At 35.9% G+C, this 19,857-nt stretch overlaps 1 protein-coding gene across 5 annotated transcripts in view; it reads right to left on the bottom strand.

The window, feature by feature from the left end:
- ADGRG6 (adhesion G protein-coupled receptor G6) overlaps window positions 1–19,857 on the bottom strand; it is a 147,441-nt gene that overhangs the window by 46,442 nt on the left and 81,142 nt on the right. For 3 of the 5 annotated variants that reach the window (XM_080667130.1, XM_080667127.1, XM_080667128.1), the window contains exons 5-9: window positions 16,392–16,460; window positions 13,546–13,632; window positions 5,426–5,511; window positions 2,635–2,687; window positions 1,335–1,397 (exon numbers count right to left, since the gene is read on the bottom strand). In XM_080667130.1, the coding sequence (XP_080523256.1) occupies window positions 1,335–1,397; window positions 2,635–2,687; window positions 5,426–5,511; window positions 13,546–13,632; window positions 16,392–16,460 (358 nt within the window). The remainder of the gene's footprint in view (window positions 1–1,334; window positions 1,398–2,634; window positions 2,688–5,425; window positions 5,512–13,545; window positions 13,633–16,391; window positions 16,461–19,857) is intronic. The other 2 variants (XM_080667131.1, XM_080667129.1) reach the window with 1 other exon arrangement.

The raw sequence follows: 19,857 nt of genomic DNA, 5'->3' as shown, positions 1-19,857 counted from the left end.
ATTCACTCTCCCTATAATTTTCTGTGAAGTTTCCCAGTGGTTTGACAGACAGGAAACCAAGACTCCATGATTTTAAATTTCTTTCAAGCAAGAGTTTCTGAGGTGTTGCCATATGCTATTGTTGGCTGATTGCAGTACTGTCAAGTAGTGGAAGAATTACAGTAAATGAACTAAAAAGGCTGACCCCCTAACAGAGTCTACTACCCAAAACTAGGGTGGCCCCAAGTGCTAGACAATATCCAGCAAGGGATCCTGATCACTGCTGAATTCACTATTGAAGGCTCAATATGATCTAGCAATAAGGATTAGAGGAGAAATTAATTGGCTAAATGGAGGAGAAACGCCCATCAAAAATATAGTACTAAAATACATTACTCTATCCCTCAGATCATAAAGGAAAATGAATTGTGACAAAATAAAAACTTTCCCTAATCAGATGGCTCAATCCAGTCTGTTGAATATATACAGAAATGATAAGCTTCAAATATAATTTTAATTTTTTTTATTTTAGTGTTGAAAAGAAAAAGAACAAGAAAACTTGCTGGTTAACTCTTGTTTGAAATTTTATTTTTATCTTCTTATAATAATAATGTGACCTGAAAAGAAAGTATATTCCATCATTATGGTTGTAAATCCATAATTTAAATTTAGTCAATTGAAACAGAGCAAGACTTACTTAAACTTTTGCTCTTCTAGTAATTTGTTTTTAATTCTATGGAGATGCAAAATAGTACATAAACATAACTAAATTTATTCCATTTAGGAGGTTAGGTATGTCATTCTGAATAGCTGGCTTTTTAATATGCCAGCTGATTATATACAGTGCAATATCCATTAAATTATCTGCCTGTTTAAGTCATGATGTTGATATAAGTTTAAAATGCAGACTTCAGGAAATTAACTGATGGTTTCAAATGCAGGACATATTTTGGCCCATATTGCCCATATTATTACATGACGCTATCATACATAAATACCTTGTTTTAAAAAAGCTAAAACAATTTTATTTTTTGTTTAAGGTCTATTTGAAATGAGAGGTAAATGGTTATTGTGAAAAAAAACTGGAAATACTAAAACTGATAATTCATCCATTTAAAATGTCCTACTTCTGAATTATTTTTCATCAGATGTATACTTGTATCCATTCTGCTATATTACAGTTTCAGCTCTAAGAAAGATAGTAGTGTGCATTAATGATAAAGAAATAATCTAAATGTGCTATGTGACTAAAACGTTTCTCTCTTATCTCATTGTCTTAATTTCTCTACCAGAGTGTTAAAACGGAGGGCAAGAGGCAGGGTGTTATACTTTCTGTAAGACTTTCTCAGTGTTACCTTTGATCAGTCCCAATGCTTCTCTTGACTTTAATCTTGTCCTCTCCTGAGTTCAGGTGTAAACTATAAATAAAAATACGTAGATTCATTATCATCCGATCTGCCATTACTATCAACAACAAAATTTGAGGAGGTGAAAGAAAGAGGCAGAATGTACATTCTAAGGCAGCATTTCCAAATGTGTGTTCTGAGTAGTTCTAGTTTTGTCATATGCAAGAGACAAAAACTAGCCACATGGACAAATAAGCTAGGCAACTATGTTCCCATGCTCTCTTTTCAAGATTCACATGCATGTTAGTATACCAAAGCATCTGAGATAGACAGAGCTGCTACAGTTTATCTAGTAATAATGTGCTTCCTGAACTCATTTGACCAATTGATGTCTTTCTCTGTGTCATTATCCCTCTTGGGTACATAGAATATCTGCTTAGGGTTCGCAAAATACATTTTAGAAAGCTAATTTCAGTATGAAACTGGGAAAACAAGGTGCAGAGGAGCATATGTGGGTGCTACTATTTGCTTGAGTTTTAGTGAAGTATTTAAATAGAAGAGTGAGAGATAATTTTGAAAAGTTAGGTTGCAATCAGACTGTAGATGCCTTATCTTATTAAAAAAAAATGGTCTCCAAACTAGGGTACACGCAACCCAGGGGATGCTCTAGATGACCTCCTGGGGTTCTGAGAAGAAACTAATGTTTAATTATAATCTTTTCAATTGTGGTACATTATAACATATAATATATTCATTAAGTAATACACACACACACACACACACACACACACATATATATATCTGTATATCAAAGCCTAATATGCAAAGTGTCCCCTCGGGAGTTCGCTATGACATGCACTGACCACCAGGGTGGCACGGAATGAAGAAAGGCCCCGGCCAGCAGCTGGCAGCCTGGGAAGGAAGACCCCGGCCAGCAGCCAGAAGGCCCTGATCGGCCCTGATCACCAATCAGACCTAGGGACCCTACCTGTGCACGAATTTTGTGCACCAGACTTCTAGTGTATACATAATTTCTTTAAAATCACAAATACATTTTTGGAGTACAGGCTAAATTTAAAAATAAAATGATTAGGATCCAAAATCAATAATTTTTTTTTAAAGTTACTGCTGCAACACTGAAGCTTCTGTGTAAAGAAACAACATAACATAGAATTGTTGTAGAAAGATTACCAATGTGGCACATGTGTGTATGTGTGTGCTAGTGTGTGTGGATATAATCAGAGAAAGATGGAGTAGTACAAAATTAGATACTACTTTTTATTTCTCAAATAATTCATCCTGTCATTACCTGATATTAACCACGTAAACAGTATAGTTCCAATTTTGGAAGGTTGAATTAAGCTGAAAAATACAATGGAAAAGGGTGAGTTTTGGTAATACTTTAAAAAAAATCTGAATCAAGTTTCTTCCCTCCCCAAAGATAAGTTGTTATTGAATAAGACCCTGGGAAAATCCCAGAGAGCAAAAGGAGTGAAAGGAAGGTAAAGATAACAGCTACTACATCATTTTATGCCAAGAACTTTACAAATGTTATTTCTTTTGACCCAAAACAACAAATGAGATAGGTATTATCTGCCCCTGCTGCCTTTTAAATGAAGAAACTGAGCTTAACAGAGATCTAACAGAGATGGAATAGCTTGCCCAAGGTTACCCAACTAAGAATGAGTAGATTCCAGATTGGAACTCATGTCTGTCTGGAAACACTATGCTTTCCCCTCTAGCTCATATTATAATGGGGCTGCCGAGTTAGAACTAACACTGAGAATTAAGCTGTAAGAGGGAAGATAGAAACAATAAACACTTCCATAGTCTTCATTCAACAGACACCAAGGGCAATAACATGTTTTCCTAGTAATTATAATCTCATAAAAATATTAGCACTAAGAAAAATTGTAAGTCAACAGTATAAACCTTTAAATAAACAATAAGTATATTCAACATATTGGGACCCATATTAATTATTATTTGGTTATTTAACAGTCTTTTTTAGGCCTCAGCACCAGACTTTTTAATGAAGCAATGATTCTTCTCATTATAAATAACCAATTTTCATTATGCATTGTCCAATACAATCACAAAACAGGATTTCGTTACTGATGTGAAATTCTCTTATTTATATATCACTCCCAGAGGGTTTCTTTTTTAGGTCACTTCTCATATAAACATTTAGCATTACTTGGCAAGCATTCTAAAATTAAATGTAAATTTTAGAAAATTCTGGCAAAAAAAGTTAACTTTTTATATTGTAATAGTAATAATATGAATCAGGGACACCACTTATATTTTCTCTGTTATCTAGTATCTGCTTTGGTATCATGCATCTTAAGCTGATAGTGTCCAGCAAAGCTTAGATTTAGATGAGAATGATCCTATGTTGAAAAGCATGCATGAAATAGATATAAATGTAAAATGATACCTCTCTAAAGCAGACTCTCCAGTGAAGACTAATTTTTGAGATTCATAACATTAGATGTGGTTTATTTGGGAATGAAAATAAAGAGTTTTATCTTTTGAAAACACTCTGACTTAAAAAAGAACAATGCTAGAAAGAAAATGGGATGCAATAATATACTCTTTCTGTCAAGACAGCTCTCCGTTTAGAAATGAAATATCTTCTAGTGTTTAAATTAATCACTACAGTTAATGTGTATTCCAAAAAGTCAACAGTAGTGTTTTCTTTGACTTCTATTAGACAATTTCACTGTTACCCCCAATTTTATAGTTGTTAATTACATGCTATTATTTCCTGTGATCAACTTGTTTTAAAGGGTGTAACCTTTAAAAATAGGACTATGTTTTCCTATCATTCAAATATGTTGTATGTATATAATATATTGTCACCACTACGTCTCAAAGAATGGTTTAATTCTCTTTTGCCACCAAGGACAAATTTATTAGGCACCTATCAAAAACCTTTTTTCTTACTTCAGAATGTATATCCAAGTGACTTTATTCACAACAACTGTTTAACTGTAATAGCATTATATATAAAAAGTAGTTCAAAGTCCCATAGTTTACCATAGATAGGAAAAATAAATAAATAAATAAATAAATCATGGAAATCTGTGAAAGAAAATTTTTGAGACTGTTATAAGGAAGAAAAAATAAAATAAATGCATGTGTTGTATTTGTAAGAAAAAAGAAAAGCATATTAAAGTTTTTAAATTGAAAATTACCAAAATTTTCATCAATATAATACAGGTTAAATAAATTATACTGTAAATATGCATCAACTGATGCCTTAAATAATTGACAGCCACATAATGGAACCCTATGCAGTGTTTGAAAAAAGAAAAAGATAAAAGGAGGTCTCTGTGTATTGTTATAAATCTGGTAATAACAAAAATAAGTACAGTGTAGAATGGTGTGTAAAATATGTTACTTTTAGTGTAAAAAGGATAAAATAATCTTTCTTTTAATATGCACAAATTCTGGAAAAACCCAAGAAAAAAACAGTGATTTTCAGGTTCATTTCCATGTAAGCTTCAAGGATGGGTGGAAGACTTTCATGATACAGTAAGTCCTCACTTAAAGTCATCAATAGCTTCTGTGACTTTAAGCACAATTATGTATAATGAAACTCATTTCATCATAGGCTAATTGATGTAAATAAGAATTAAGTATCTATGACATCTCATCAACGTTATAACAAAATGACATGAATGAAATGGCATATTTGAGGACCTACTGCATATCTTTTTATACCTTTTGTTTTTGATTCAAAAATTCTCAAAAAATAATAAAATAAGAAATATACTTTTAAAAACAGTGCTGAAAATGCATGCCTATAATAACCAATAAAGATACCTACCAACACACATTTCCATTTGGGTGGCATTTTCTTATTTGGACATGAATAGACTATTAGGCTCAGTTTCTTGTCCTTTTTTTCAAATGTACTTCTCTTTCTATGCATAAGCACAATACCTCATGTACTTTACAATTTATACATTTATAATGAACAACACATATGTACCAGGATCATCTGTGGACCGAGTTAGCCAAACAGCAGGGTCTTTTCCAGATTTCCAGAGGTTAATAGGATAAAAACAAAAAAGAAATTTTACAAGTTCACTTACCCATTCTGCCACCTTGTTCTGTACTTTTACCTCAGGGTGATGAAGGATGTTTTGAATCACTATGGAAATTCTATAGATAATTCCATCTGTCCATTAGAAATAGGATTTAGCCCATTAATTACATTTTAGGGCCATGTAATTTTTAAAGCAAATTTACAATCATATAATTTCATACAATTTAAAAGAAACACCTACACAGGTACAGAAAAATTGAGATTTTTTTACTTTATGTTCATTGACCTTTGCAACTTCTTGGAGTTACTGATTATACAAATAGATAATTCAGTCATTGCTCCTAAATCATCACCTGCACATTTCTTCCTATTTTTAAATTCTATAGATGTCTGGTATCTATGGTCTGTAAAGTAGTGACTTTTCATGTACACTTTGGTCTCTTGTAATAAGTACTTACCTTTTTCTTGTACATTATAAAGAGTTTGGCATGTGAAAATCAGTGGGATAATGGGCAGGCAGTAAATTGAAAAAAAACAGGCTTACACATATTTACTACCTCGGCCCCTTATTCTCCCTTTCCTTTCTTTCTACCCCCAACAAAGCTTTATTTCTACTAAGTAATTGGGTTGGATTTCACTAGATTTTTTTTCATCAAAATTTCATGAATGTAGTCATTTGTACCAAAGTAGAGGGGAAAAATAATATTTGCAGAAAGAATTTCAATTGTACTACCTTGTTTTAAAAATAAGACAATGTCTGCTTTTTTTTCTTTTGGAGGCAATCTTTAAAGTAGTATGATACACACACACACCAAGCTCACCAGCCAGGACTTGCTAAATCTCTCTACATGCTTGTTACAAAGCACCTTACTAAAATATAGTAGGTTACTGAGAGAGAAAAAAATTTGAATCTCCTCTATAGTCAATCATCTTTCTTCATGTTTATGTTTTGGTATGTCTTGAGTAAAATATACATAGAAAATGTAGAAATGTATAATTAAAACAATGATGAGAAATGGATTTAATAAAGATTTTGGGGAGTCAGTACCAAAAAATTACAAAAAAAATATTCCTCCCAAATCTACCAAAATGTAAATTGCTGTCCAATTACTAAAGGAATGTTTTTCCAATATATGGGTCAGAATCTCAAGCCAAAAAAAAAAAAAAAATCACCACTCTAGATATCATATAAATATATGAAATTGATACAGGTCCAAGTGAGATTAATTTATAAAGATTATGTTATTTTAGTTTCTAAAACTCTTCAAGTATTTGAATGATCTTGAATTTGTATTCTCTTAAAAATATTCTGAATGGAAACATTGAGAAAGATATTTAAAATAAATAATAATTCGGTCAAAAAAAACCTCTTTATTCTCTAGATCTCATTATATCAAAACATGGACATTATGAATGATTGAGAGGAAATTCAAATTGCAGAGGTCCAGGATTCTGTATTTAGTTCAGAGTCCTAGGGATCTTCTGTGAATATTCCCTGATACCAGTAGAGTAACTGAAAAGCTGCCACTAGATGGAGATCTAAAGCATGTGTTTGTTCAACAGTAGTTAGCAGTCTTTCCCACTTGGGAAAATAGTACAAAATACTAAAAATCAGTGTTTTATATCACTGACATTTCTGAAATTTTATGGAAGCTTCCAAATATTTAAGATACTTTCCTTTAAATTTTAAATATTTTCTATTTCACTTTTTTTCAATTCATTGTTTTTATAAATGAGAAAGACATCTGAGGCAGCCTAAATCCATTTATACAGTACTCTCCTTAAAGTTATATTGCTTAAAGCAAATAAAATATGTGAATATGCCAAAAAACCTAGCATCTTGTGTTAGATTCTCTTGTGCTGTGGATCATTATCAAGTAGTCTCTCCTCAGAAGCCCCAGAGTGTGATATTTTTATAGTTAGCTGAAAACTACTCAGTAGAGGCTACTTGTTATATTTATTTAAAAAATTTGAATAATGTAGTCAATAATTAATCCTGAGGAATATCCAAGAGTGAATTGTCTAAACAAAATAAAATGTCCAGGAGAAACCAAGATGGCGGCATAGGTAAACACCTAAACTGCTGCCTCGCACAACAATATCAAAACTACAACTAAAAGACAAAACGGACACCATCCAGAACCACAGGAAAGCTGGCTGAGTGGAAATTCTACAACTAGAAGGAAAGAGGAAATCACACTGAGACTCAGAGGAGCTGCAAAAGGCTGAGGTACGGAGACGTGCGCGTGGAGAGGACGGGTGGCTGAGTGCATGGGCGGCTGAGTGCGTGGCTGGCTTTCCCAAGCGGGAGGGAGATGGAAGCTCCCAACTGTGCTGAACTCCGGTCCCAGGAGAGACTCTGGGAACCCAGACTCATTCGGGGGGAATCTGGACTGTCAGGAAAAGAGAAAGCACACTGAGACTCAGAGGAGCTGCGGAAGGCAGAGGTCCAGAGGCACGCACACGCAGAGAGGACTGACTGCTGAGTGCACAGGCGGCTGAATGCGTGGCAGGCAAGCTCCTGACTGCGCTGAACTCCAGTTCTGGGCGAGTTTCTGGGAACCTAGACTCATTCGGGGAGAAACTGGACTGTCTGGCAGTGGGCAGAACTCGAGGGCGGCTTTCTCTCAGAAGTGCTTGCAGCGATTACCGAGGGACACTGAGACCCAGGGGCCTCATAGGGCAGGGCTGACAGGAAGCCAAGGCTGTCTGCTCTACCCTGAGACTCCGCCCCATCCAAGCTGAGCACAGAGACTTTTGCAATTTTGCAAGTCTTGTCTCATAAGGGTGTCTCCAGCACAAAGTTCTCCCAGCATAGACACAGCTGATCCTCACAGCCAATTGGCCTGGAGGTCAATTCCTCCCAGTGATACCAACAACAATCAAGGCTTAACTACAACAAGGCTGTGCACACAGTCCACAAAGGGGTGCACCAAGAGTGTCCACCTCAGGTAACTGGGGAGGCTGAGCCATTGGGCCCTATAGAACACCTAGCACACAAAGCTACTCTACCAACTCAGGGAAGCAGCGAAAATGTGGAGACAAAGAAACAGATCACAAATGAAAGAAACGGAGGAAAGCAAACGACTGGATATAGAGTTGAAAACCACGGTTATAGGTTTTTCAAGAATTTCCTAAAAAAGGCCGATAAATTTAGCGAGACCCTCGAGGATATGAAAAAGGACCAACTAGAAATTAAACATACTCTGACTGAAATAAAAAATATTATACAGAGACCTAACAGCAAACTAGAGGATTGCAAGAACCAAGTCAAAGATTTGAAATACAAAGACGCAAAAAACACTCAGCCGGAAAAGCAAAAAGAAAAAAGAATGCAAAAATTTGAAGATAGTGTAAGGAGCCTCTGGGACAACTTCCAGCGTACCAACATCTGAATTATGGGGGTGCCAGAAGAAGAGAGAGAGAGCAAGATACTGAAAACCTACTTGAAGAAATAATGACCGAAAACGTCCCCCACCTGGTGAAAGAAATAGACTTACAAGTCCAGGAAGTGCAGAGAACCCCAGACAAAAGGAATCCAAAGAGGACCACACCAAGACACATCATAATTAAAATGCCAAGAGCAAAAGACAAAGAGAGAATATTAAAAGCAGCAAGAGAAAAACAGTTAGTTACCTACAAGGGAGCACCCATTCGACTGTGAGCAGATTTCTCAACAGAAACTATGCAGGCCAGACGGGAGTGGCAAGAAATATTCAGTGATGAATAGCAAGAACCTACAACCAAGATTACTCTACCCAGCAAAGCTATCATTCAGAATTGAAGGGCAGATAAAGAGCTGCACAGATAAGAGAAAGCTAAAGGAGTTCATCACTGCCAAACCAGTATTATATGAAATGCTGAAGGGTATTCTTTAAGAAGAGGAAGAAGAAGAAAAAGGTAAAGATAAAAATTATGAACAACAAATACATGTCTATCAACAAGTGAATCTAAAAATCAAGTGAATAAAAAATATGATGAACAGAATAAACTGGTGAATATAATAGAATCAGGGGCATAGAAAGGGAGTGGACTGACAATTCTCGGGGGGAAAGAGGTGTGGGGGTGCGGGAAGAGACTGGACAAAAATCGTACACCTATGGATGAGGACAGTGGGGAGGAGGTAAGGGCAGAGGGTGGGGTGGGAACTGGGTGGAGGGAAGCTATGGGGGGAAAAAAGAGGAACAATTGTTATAATCTGAACAATAAATATTTATTAAATTAAAAAAAAGATAAACACTACAAATAATAAAAAAATAAAATGTCCACTGACGGGTTGGTGAAAGGGGTTTTGAGTTGCAGCAAAATAATTGTTAAGCACTGACAGTGCAGAAAATGCACAGTGAAGGCAGTGATGCAGGCTTTTCCATGTCATCCTCGCAGTCTTCCCTAAAAATGCTACAACTCGCACAATGACTCAATAGAGAAGCTATTCACAAACCTTCATTTGTTCCAGAGACATCAAAAGATGAAAGTTTTTTCCTAATAATGGCACCCAGGCCAGAAAAATTCATGGGAGACATTTCTTTGGGGAAAAAGTGTGTAAGAATATGTCCATTTTCCAATTAGATAACACTTCTAGCCATGCAGAATATCAAACTACAAATTATTATTTGCCATTACACATGATATTAAAAAAATCTTATTCCTGTCTGGAGGTCTTTCTTCAATTTAATTTTTCCTTTTTGTCTTCTTAACACACTTTTTGGAGTTTCTTGGAAGATACAGAAATGACATACTTTTCTCTATAGTCAAGGTTGTAAAATACAGATTTGAAAAATAGATTTAAAAAAAAATCTTCACTGAGAGTTTTTTTATAAAAAAATTATTTTAGAGAGAGAAGAAAGTGGAGAGCGAGAGCGAGAGCGAGAGAGAGAGAGAGAGAGAGAGAGAGAGAGAGATGCGAGAGATAAACATCCATCAGTTACCTCCCACAGGCACCCCAACTGGGGATCAAATACATGCAACCTAGGTATGTGCTCTGACCAGGAATAAAATCCACCAGGGCTGAAAGGTAGATTTTAAAATATATATTTGGAAAGATAGTTGTTCATTCATAAAGCAAATGTTATTTTAGATTCAAGATTATTTCTTTGAACTAGTCATGAGACAATTATGATATGACAGTGGTGTTCGTAATATGACTTGGAGCCCTGCTCATCCGACACACACAATTTCTTTAAGTACAGCTAGATTGATTGTTGGATCCATACAAGCATCATGAGAGGAAATTTTTTATTTGAGTACTTAAATGCATGTGAGAAAGTAGAAGCAGTGTTACAGTATCACTTGTAAGCTAGGTTTTAAGAACAACAATAAAGACTAGCAAAGTTATTTCCTTACTTTGGTTGCCGACCTCACAAAGTTTAACATTTTTTTTTAACCCCCATAGTAGCATTAGAGTTGTGCTGCAAGCATAGAAAATATAATTTTGAATGGAAACAAAAATTAATCAAAGAGGTTTTTGGGAATGTAATAGAAAAGGTTAAAAGTTACATGTGAAAATAACGAGGTTATCCAGCAGTTCCTGGAATATCTGTGAAAAGTAGCTTAAAAAATAAGATTTTCTTAGTATATAATCTGAGGTATCATATCAAAGTCCTATTGAAAATAACAACAAAAAAATCTTGACACAGAAAAATAGGAAAATTCCCAAAAGCTGGAAAAGCACATTTAATTGATATATTGAAGAAGTATGTCTGATTGTTAACCAATTTCAACCCCTCTCCACTCTCTGCTGCTGAACACAGTAAAACTGATAGTCCAGAGTTCAAGAAAGCAGATAAGGTAGAAAACAGATTTGACAGTTTGCTCATCTTTCTTACAGTGAACACAATAAATTCTCTAATACAGGGTGGGGCAAAAGTAGGTTTACAGTTGTGAGTACACGAAACACAAAGTTTATTCTTGTATTATTATTTATTAATTACTGTATTGTTTTCCATACGAACAACTTTAAACTACTTTTGCTACACACTTATATCAGATCATAGGCCTGAGAATGTTTACTATATCAGATTCCCAAGGAATAAAAAAAGTGCATTGGAAATTGTTGGCAGTATGTGAATGATCTTAGATAGTCCAGGCAGTGGTCGGCAAACTGTGGCTCCCGAGCTACACGCGAGCCGCGGTTTGCCGCTCTGTTGATTAATGAGTTTGCTGACCACTGGAATTGGGGCTTAATCACAAGGAACAACAACAGCCTGTAATTATTGGAATCGAGAGTCTAGGCCAGTGGTCGGCAAACTCATTAGTCAACAGAGCGGCAAACCGTGGCTCATGAGCCGCAGTTTGCCAACCACTGGGTCCAGGCCATGACATCAAATCCCACTTCTTCACAAGGTGAATAAGTAATTCTCTTTTCAATTATTTCAAATTTGACTACATCAAAGAAAAAAAATCTTATTTAGATTATCATCTATCTCTAACACTTTGTTCCTCTCCCTTTTAAAAAAGACAATAAAGGTTTTCGGTGCTGACATGTGAAAAAGCAATAGGATATAGGGAGAATCCGATGACATAGTTTTCATTATATTTATTTTCACTTCTATTTTAAAACAAGTGGTTATGCTTTAATTCTACAACAGTGATATCAATTTTTCCATCCAAATAAAAATGTTTAAGCAAAAAAGTGAGTCAATTTAGAAAAAAACCCACACCTATGAAATGGATAATAGAGATGGTTCAAGGATGTGATTAAAAGATGGTATACCAATTCGAGTACACAATTTTGAAAATATTTATACTACATGATAACCTATGAATATTTTTAAATATTTTAAAATTCTAGGATTATATTTTTATCAAGAATCATCTGAATTAGAATTGTTTTCTTAAATGTGGTCGCCAAACCATTTCAATTGATTCTAACATCTGCTTGCTTTGTTGAGACTCCCATAAAGGCCATGACGCAGAGAGATATGGAGTAAACAAGGCTCTCTCCAAGAATGTCAGAAATGACACGACTGGGTGAATACAGCACTACTCCACCAAGTCAAGGACTCTGAAACATCACATAAACGTTCTTGGGAAGTAGAGGATGTGCCAGTCCTGGAGGGAGAATGCCACAGAGGCTCTTTGTATTTTCATACAAAGAACGAAGTACTTCGTTAGAATTATAATATTCCCATCTACTGGCTGGCGTCCATGTGAAATATGCACTGGAAACTTCAGCTGCTCTTGCTTTCTTGGGGGTTGCTGGAATTTTTGCTCCATCATAAATCTCCTTGGTGTAACTACCAGAATAACCATAAACACTTCCCTGAATCGATGTCTTTATAACCCTTTACATTTCATGTAAAATATTCCATACTTCCAATTTAAACGTCCTTACAGAGGAAGTTGATGTAACCCCAAAGCCAAAAGAAAAAATTAACTATGTGCGTTTCTTTTCTCTGGGTTTTGGTCCCTGGTGATACATTAACAGATGTCTTGGCCTCACAATTTAAATTATTGGAGTTGAGAAAATCTCTTTGTTTCCAATATCTCATGTTTGAGACTATTACTATATTTGAGGCATTGGTATAGTCACTTGATTGGAATTTCTATTTTTTTTTTTCCAGAAGAAACTGAAATCATTTACTCTGAATTGCCAAAAGGCTATGTATATGGTCCATATAGGAAACTGATTGATTTATGATTTAGTTGACAGACAATCACATTCTAATCATCACCAACAAATAAAAACAGAGAGCAAATTATTACCATGTAAAGTGGTTTAAATGTCACAAATATTTGAACATAAAGTTGGCTTTAGTGAAAAGTTAAATTACCAAAATTATATTTTTAAAATTATAAAATCCTTTAGAAAGTAGTTTCCTGAAGAGAGTAATCTAACAAAAGACCATGAAATTTTTTTCCCTGCAATCTCTAGCATAATATAAATTCATTCCTTTTCATCAAATACATTTCTCATAAAATTTCCTTTGAAATTCAGAAGTTTTAGCTAAAAGTACAGATAAGTGGCACTGGAAGTGAGCTCATTCCACTGGTCACTAGAATGAGGAACTCAAGAAAATCAAGTGATTTTATTTATTTTACTAATCCTGCAAATGTACCAGTTGATTCCAATAATAGAAACTTTGTTGAAACATTAGATATTTCCACCCTTAGAATACAATTTTTATTACATCAGACATATTACAAATATAAAAGATAGTTTCTTACCATTCCTTTGTTTATCGATTCTATTAGTAACAGGCATGTTAGTGGTGACAGTAGGTGATGTAGTACTAGGAGAGCTTACAGTAGCTGCTAACAAAGATGAGAAAAATGTAATTTTGCAAGGAGCACATGGCAGTTAATATGGATGAGCAACCTATAATTAATTCGTGACACTACATGGAGACGGAATGGAAACTACTTCTTGCCATTCACTACAGCAGACTGTGAGGTTGTAATGCATACAATAAAGCAATGTTTTCTATAGCACAGTAAGAATCAATGTGGCCTTTGGTATCACATTGCAAAAGTCTGGATCTGGCACAAAGGAAATGGAGAAAGGGCATTTAGATTCTAGACCTATGTCTGCCATTAACAGGCTGATGACCACACTTTGAATAAGTAAACCTTTACAGAACTCAGTTTCCTAAGTTTGTAAAAGCAAAAGGTTAGAGAAGGCAGTCTCTATAGCACCCATCAGCTTGAAAATGATCCAAACTAAGTCAGTCTTCCTGGTTCTCTAAGAACAGAGAAATGAAATCTCAGAGAAAAACATATTTGTCCTTGAGAAGATGAAATAAAACAAAATGAAGAAAAAAATGTATAGACTGAATCAGTCATTTACAGATCCCAATAACTTGACTGAACAGTGATGGACAAAATAGATTTCATAAGGACAAACCTAAGGGGGAAACATTTTCAAAGCATTATGTCATAGATATGCTTTTGATATTACTAAAACTCTCAAAGATGAAATCCTTATGTAATGCTTTGAAAATATTTTTCTATGGAATTCTGAAGGAGCTATACAGGGTGGGGCAAAAGTAGGTTTACAGCTGTGAATACATGAAACAGTGAGTTAATAAAGCTACAGTAATAATCATTACCTTCATGTATTTTTCCTTTCAAACAATGGTAAACCTACTTTTGCCCTACCCTGTATAAGTAGTAGAAACACTTAAAATTTTCCTTTGGTTTATCCTAGGAGTACATTTGTATTAATGTACATTCATATGGACAATAAACATTTATGTGTCTCATTTTTTTAAATTATCTAAATTTAAGTAATTACTTTCTCAGGGATCTTAGAAAATATAGAACTTCTTGTTTCAAAATATGCTTTCTTAACTAAAAAATTTTCCATTTCCAAGTGATCCTATCTAATAAAGAGGAAATATGCAAATTGACCATCATGCCATCACAAAGATGGTGTCGCTCATAGCCACAAGATGGCGGCACCCAGTCCCCTCAGGCCTGCCGGAGTACCCCAGTCCTGCCAGAGTCCCACAGTTCTTTCAGCCCAGCCCGGGGGGCAGCAGGCTCATGGTGCAGCCAGACCCATCCTCAGCCCCCCGCTGCCCAGGCTTGCCCAAGGCGCAGGCAAGCCTCAGATGGCAGCTGCCCAGCCGCCCAGGGCCACCTGAGGCTCAGGTAACCAGGGCTGGCAGTGGCAGCAGCAGAGGTGTGATGGGGGCGTTGCCTTCCCCTGATTGCCGGGTCACCTCCCGCCCCTGAGGGCTCCCAGACTGTGAGAGGAGGCAGGCCGGGTTGAGGGACCCCCCACCTCCAGTGCATGAATTTTCATGCACCAGGCCTCTAGTATGTAATATTTAAGAATGGGGATTTTTTCTGAATTCTTTTTAAAAAAATGATGAACAGTCAATTATATTTATCTTAATGCAAAATGCATCAATAAACAGGAAAATGTTTTGTTTTGTTTTTTGTTATTTAGGACACAGGGGGGTGGATAGCTGGGCATCTAGTCCTGTGATCCAAGGAATCAGTACTATAGGTATCACAGATTAAAAGAAAAAATAAATAATTTTTAAAAACCTTTAGATCTGGAACTAGGCAAAATTATTTTTTTCTGTGTCATATAATTACTTTTAAACTACACTGAGTTTATGGAAACCACTTAATACTTTTATTTTCATAAGGTGCTCATTGATAGTAATATTAGGAATAATGTCTCAGAAAGGACACAAGATAATAATCAATTAAAGCCCACTTCCACACTGGACCCACAGAAGACACCTTTAGTTTCTCTTCATTTAGTCTCACTTCTAACCCAGGTCACTTTCATGCTATGTTCCTCCTAATAAGAGATCCAGCTTTTACAAAAGGCATGATCATGATTCTTAATGTGGTATATAGAACAAAGGAGCATTTAATAGAATAAATGAATGAAAATGGGTCATGGAAATTAGGAACAGCAATAATAAAATTAAAGCAAAATATATTATTTTAAAACATTCAGGACTTTAATTATGTATTATTTAGCATGCAACTGTTTAGTCCATAATGTATCATTAGAATGCTGGCATAATATAGTCACTACGCATTATAATAATTAATAATATTATATTACTATTAGTTTAGTATAACTCATTTTATTTCAATATTTAAGTTACATTGCACCTCATAAATTGCCTCACAGCCTTGTCTTAAGTGTAACTGAATATTCAACTTAATTTTTCCTCTTATTTTTTAGACATGAATACTTTTTCAAAACATTGTATGACTGTATTTATACTGGACCTTTGCAATATTCTTGAGGAGACATAGAGGGGAAAAATGAAATCAACCCTTGGTTAATAGCATATAATCATTCACATTTAAAAAACTCAGTGCTTTATGGAAATGTGGTCATCCAGACTGTGAAGGCATTCTTTCTCCACAGAGTACGTACTGTGCACCCACGCAACTAAAACACATCCAGAAATTCTTCTGTTTCGCTGGTTTCTGACTTCCCAGGAGAAAATTAAGATACAAATCAAAACAATAAAAGCGACATTATCCAAAATAGCAAGAAGGAAACAGAGAGACTCCGGAGGATAACGCTGGCTCCCTACCTTGGCAGAGGGTCCCCAAATCGGCACAGTTGGCTAGTTCTGCTGCTGGGAGCGGGATCAGGTAGGAACCTTGATCAACACAGAGGGTTATACAAGTTTGACTTGTATACAAGATTTAATATTATCCAGAAAAAAAAATCATGAGTCATATGTTTGGTATAACAGGAGCAGCCCTAAAAGCGTTCTCTAATAATACTCCAACATTAAGAGAGTCTCTTAAAGTCTCTGTGTCTTAATTTCTGCAAATGTAAAACCAGGTTATTGAAATATCCCTCAAAATCTTTAGCTCAATTTATTGGCCATCCACACATGAAAGGAAAAGTCTGTGTAAAAAATCCAGGGCCTTTTCACATAATAACTTACACAACTCTGGTGGAAATCTGTACAGATGAAATAATATAAACATCAAAGATAAGTTTCAAAAGTAAACTTGGCTGTTAATACTCATAATATGCACATTTTGTTGCTAGCCACTAACATATGATATTGGCAATTCCAGAAATGCATTTCAGTGATTTCAAGGTGGTCTCTGTGTCTTTCTTTTTCAAGCTTTTACAGAGTCATCCTCAGTAGGAAACAAGTTTTAGCTGATTTTCTAGTAGGAATAGTGGGTTTTCTCTGTTGCATTAAATCTCCCTCTGACAATTAACAGACTTTTATAAACAGGCGGAGGTGAGGGAAGCTGGGTTAATCTTTTCATAAAGCATATTGCACTATGAAGACAGAGGATAAATACAAACACACACACACATAAATACATATATTCAATTTTAAAAGGACATTTCTATACTTGTGAGTCCATTCAAATGTTTAAACATTTTCCAAACTTTCCTGTGGGAATAGTACCTGTAGGTAGAGCAGGCACAAAAAGATGAGCTAACAAAGGATGTCTAGGTAAATGGTGTGCATGAACAGAAAGCATCCCCAGTTTAATAGCATCTTTATTCTTGATTGCCTCAGGCACCTGGCCCAAGGAAGAAAATCATGTTACCTCAGAAAAGCCCAACCCTACAGGCAAGTCTGTAATGTTAACTGGTACAAAGCTCTCATTACAGACCTTTACATGTTCATTCAATAAAAATTTACTGACTGTTTATAGTGTATGAGGCTCAAAGGCTAGAGTAATACTCTGAGATAATGTCCCTACTCTCAGAGAGGCATACATGGGAAATGGCTTCATAGTTCTCTCAATGATGGAAGTGTTTAGTAGCCCAAAGCAGGACGTGACCAGCAGTTTGGTGAGAAGGGAGAAGGGTGCAATCCATTACAAAGAAGAGATGCAAAGAAGATGGGGAGTCACTATACTGATCACGAGATAAGAGACTAGAATTACTGAAACATATGACAAGAAGGCTGTGAAAAGATCTGGGTACCCAAGTGACATGGCATCACTGGGTATCTGTAGAAAATTGGTAGGAATGGTCAGATATATAGGCAATGGATTAAGGGCCTTGTAGAATGTAGGCACCACAAATGTCTTTCCAAGGATGGTTTATCCCAGTGGTCGGCAAACTTATTTGTCAACAGAGCGGCAAACCGCGGCTGGCGAGCCGCATGTGGCTTGTGAGCTGCGGTTTGCCGACCACTGGTTTATCCCATCCACATCTCAGGTGGGTGCTCAAGCTTTGCTGAACAAATTACTGAATGCATGATGAACAACTGCTCACATTTTGAACTCTCTCTTAAAGGAAACGGGGGAAAGAGAAAGGAAACTAGGTGAGAAATTTCTATTTATGTTTGAAAACACCTTTGAGGCTCCACAACCAATTAAAAGAGGTGAGGTACAAGAAGCATGAAAAACATTACTGATTCAAGTTGGTATGTATCATGACTAAAATGACAATGGACAGAAAGAGATAGATACAAGGCATTTGGAAGTAGAATGTCTAGGATTCAGAGACTTTTTGGAAGAAGGATAAAAGAGATGAAGACATTTTCTTCTGGTTTCTAGCTTGAGACGTTGGTACATAATAATCTCATAAAAGGAGATAGGAAATACCGGAAGAAGAACAACCTTAGGTGAGGTGGGCTAACCAGTAAATCCAGTAATGAAAACTGAGGTGCCTGTGAGACACCTGGATACATGGCAGGTGCACAGGGGTTTGAAAGAGATCTAGCCAGGCAATACTCAACAGAAGCTATAGCCGGGTCTAGGACCCCTGGAGCTAGAGTGAAGATTTGAGAAGGATGTAACCATAGATGTTCCTGTATGTAAGGATCAGGTTTGAGAAGGTAAAAATAGCTTCTGTAGAAGGTGGTTTTTCAGAATTAAAGTGAAGAAAGTTTCATGGAGGGTGTGGCGATACCAAGTGCACAAGAAAGGTCAAGAATGATAAAGACTGAGAAGACCTTTAACTCTGCCCTGGAATTTTGGTAGCAGTTCGACAGAAATTAGCTTCAGGAGCGTGGGAACGAAGAACTCTAGACTGCCAATGTTTGATTGAGGGGGTGAATGCAAAAAGAGGAAGCTTGGCTATGAAAGGAAGCAGAGATAGGAAGGAGAGGTTTTAAAGATTGAAAGCTTGGACAAGTGTACCATGGAAAAAGAACATTTGAGGAGGCAGAAGTTGAGGTCAGCCTCAGGCAGAACTAAGGTAGAATACTATCTTGGAAGTTTTCTGCCCATTATTCTTAACTTAAGCCCCCTTCTTACCAGACCTCATTTCTCCTTTAGGCACTTACATGTTAGTAAGGAACTTCTAAAAACTAAAAACTCAAAATGACTGAAGAAATCTCAGCCACTGTAACAGAATAGAGAGGAGGCCCTTGGAGGGAGTTCCTGCGCTTCTCAAATTTCACACAATGCTGGCAGTCAAAGGCTCCCTGGCCCTGATACAGTATCTCTGGAGGACAAAGGGAGATAAGGGGACGTTGTTGTGGGAAAGAAGTTTTATGGCTAACTGCATTTCCACTGCAGTATAGTAAAGAGCTTAGAGGTGGGGATAGGAAAGAAAACCCGAAGAGTTATGATTTACAGTAAGACATTTGACAATTTTATTTAACATTTTATCAGTATTATTGTATAGGAACAAGTATACATTTCAATATGTGACCACCTCTTTGTGGGAAATTGTAACATTTACTTCTTAATATTTAAGTTGTCAGTTGTTCCTTAAAGTCTAGCAAATGGACATTGCTTTATAAATACTCAATAAACACGACCTTATGGAGATTCAATATAGGAATAAATGTTAAGTTTGACCATTTTGGGGAGATAGTGTAAATACAAGTGATGAGTATTATCAGAGAGAAATTATATTGATAAATATTGCATTACAAAAACACCCATTTATATAAATATATGAAATATAGAAAGTAGATGCAAAAAAAAATTTTTTGTTTCTAATTAGTTCCATGATCAGCACATTTGCATAAAAAGTCACTATTGCTATCAGTTTTCCTAGGCCAACAGATTTACAAACCAGGATATCATTAAGCAAGCGAGACAATTATCCCTCCTAGATAA

The sequence above is a fragment of the Plecotus auritus genome (genome assembly GCF_963455305.1).
Source record: "Plecotus auritus genome assembly, chromosome: 4".
NCBI classification, from domain to species: domain Eukaryota; kingdom Metazoa; phylum Chordata; class Mammalia; order Chiroptera; family Vespertilionidae; genus Plecotus; species Plecotus auritus.
Note: the sequence above shows the minus strand (reverse complement) of the source record. Positions and strands in the feature narration are given on the sequence as shown.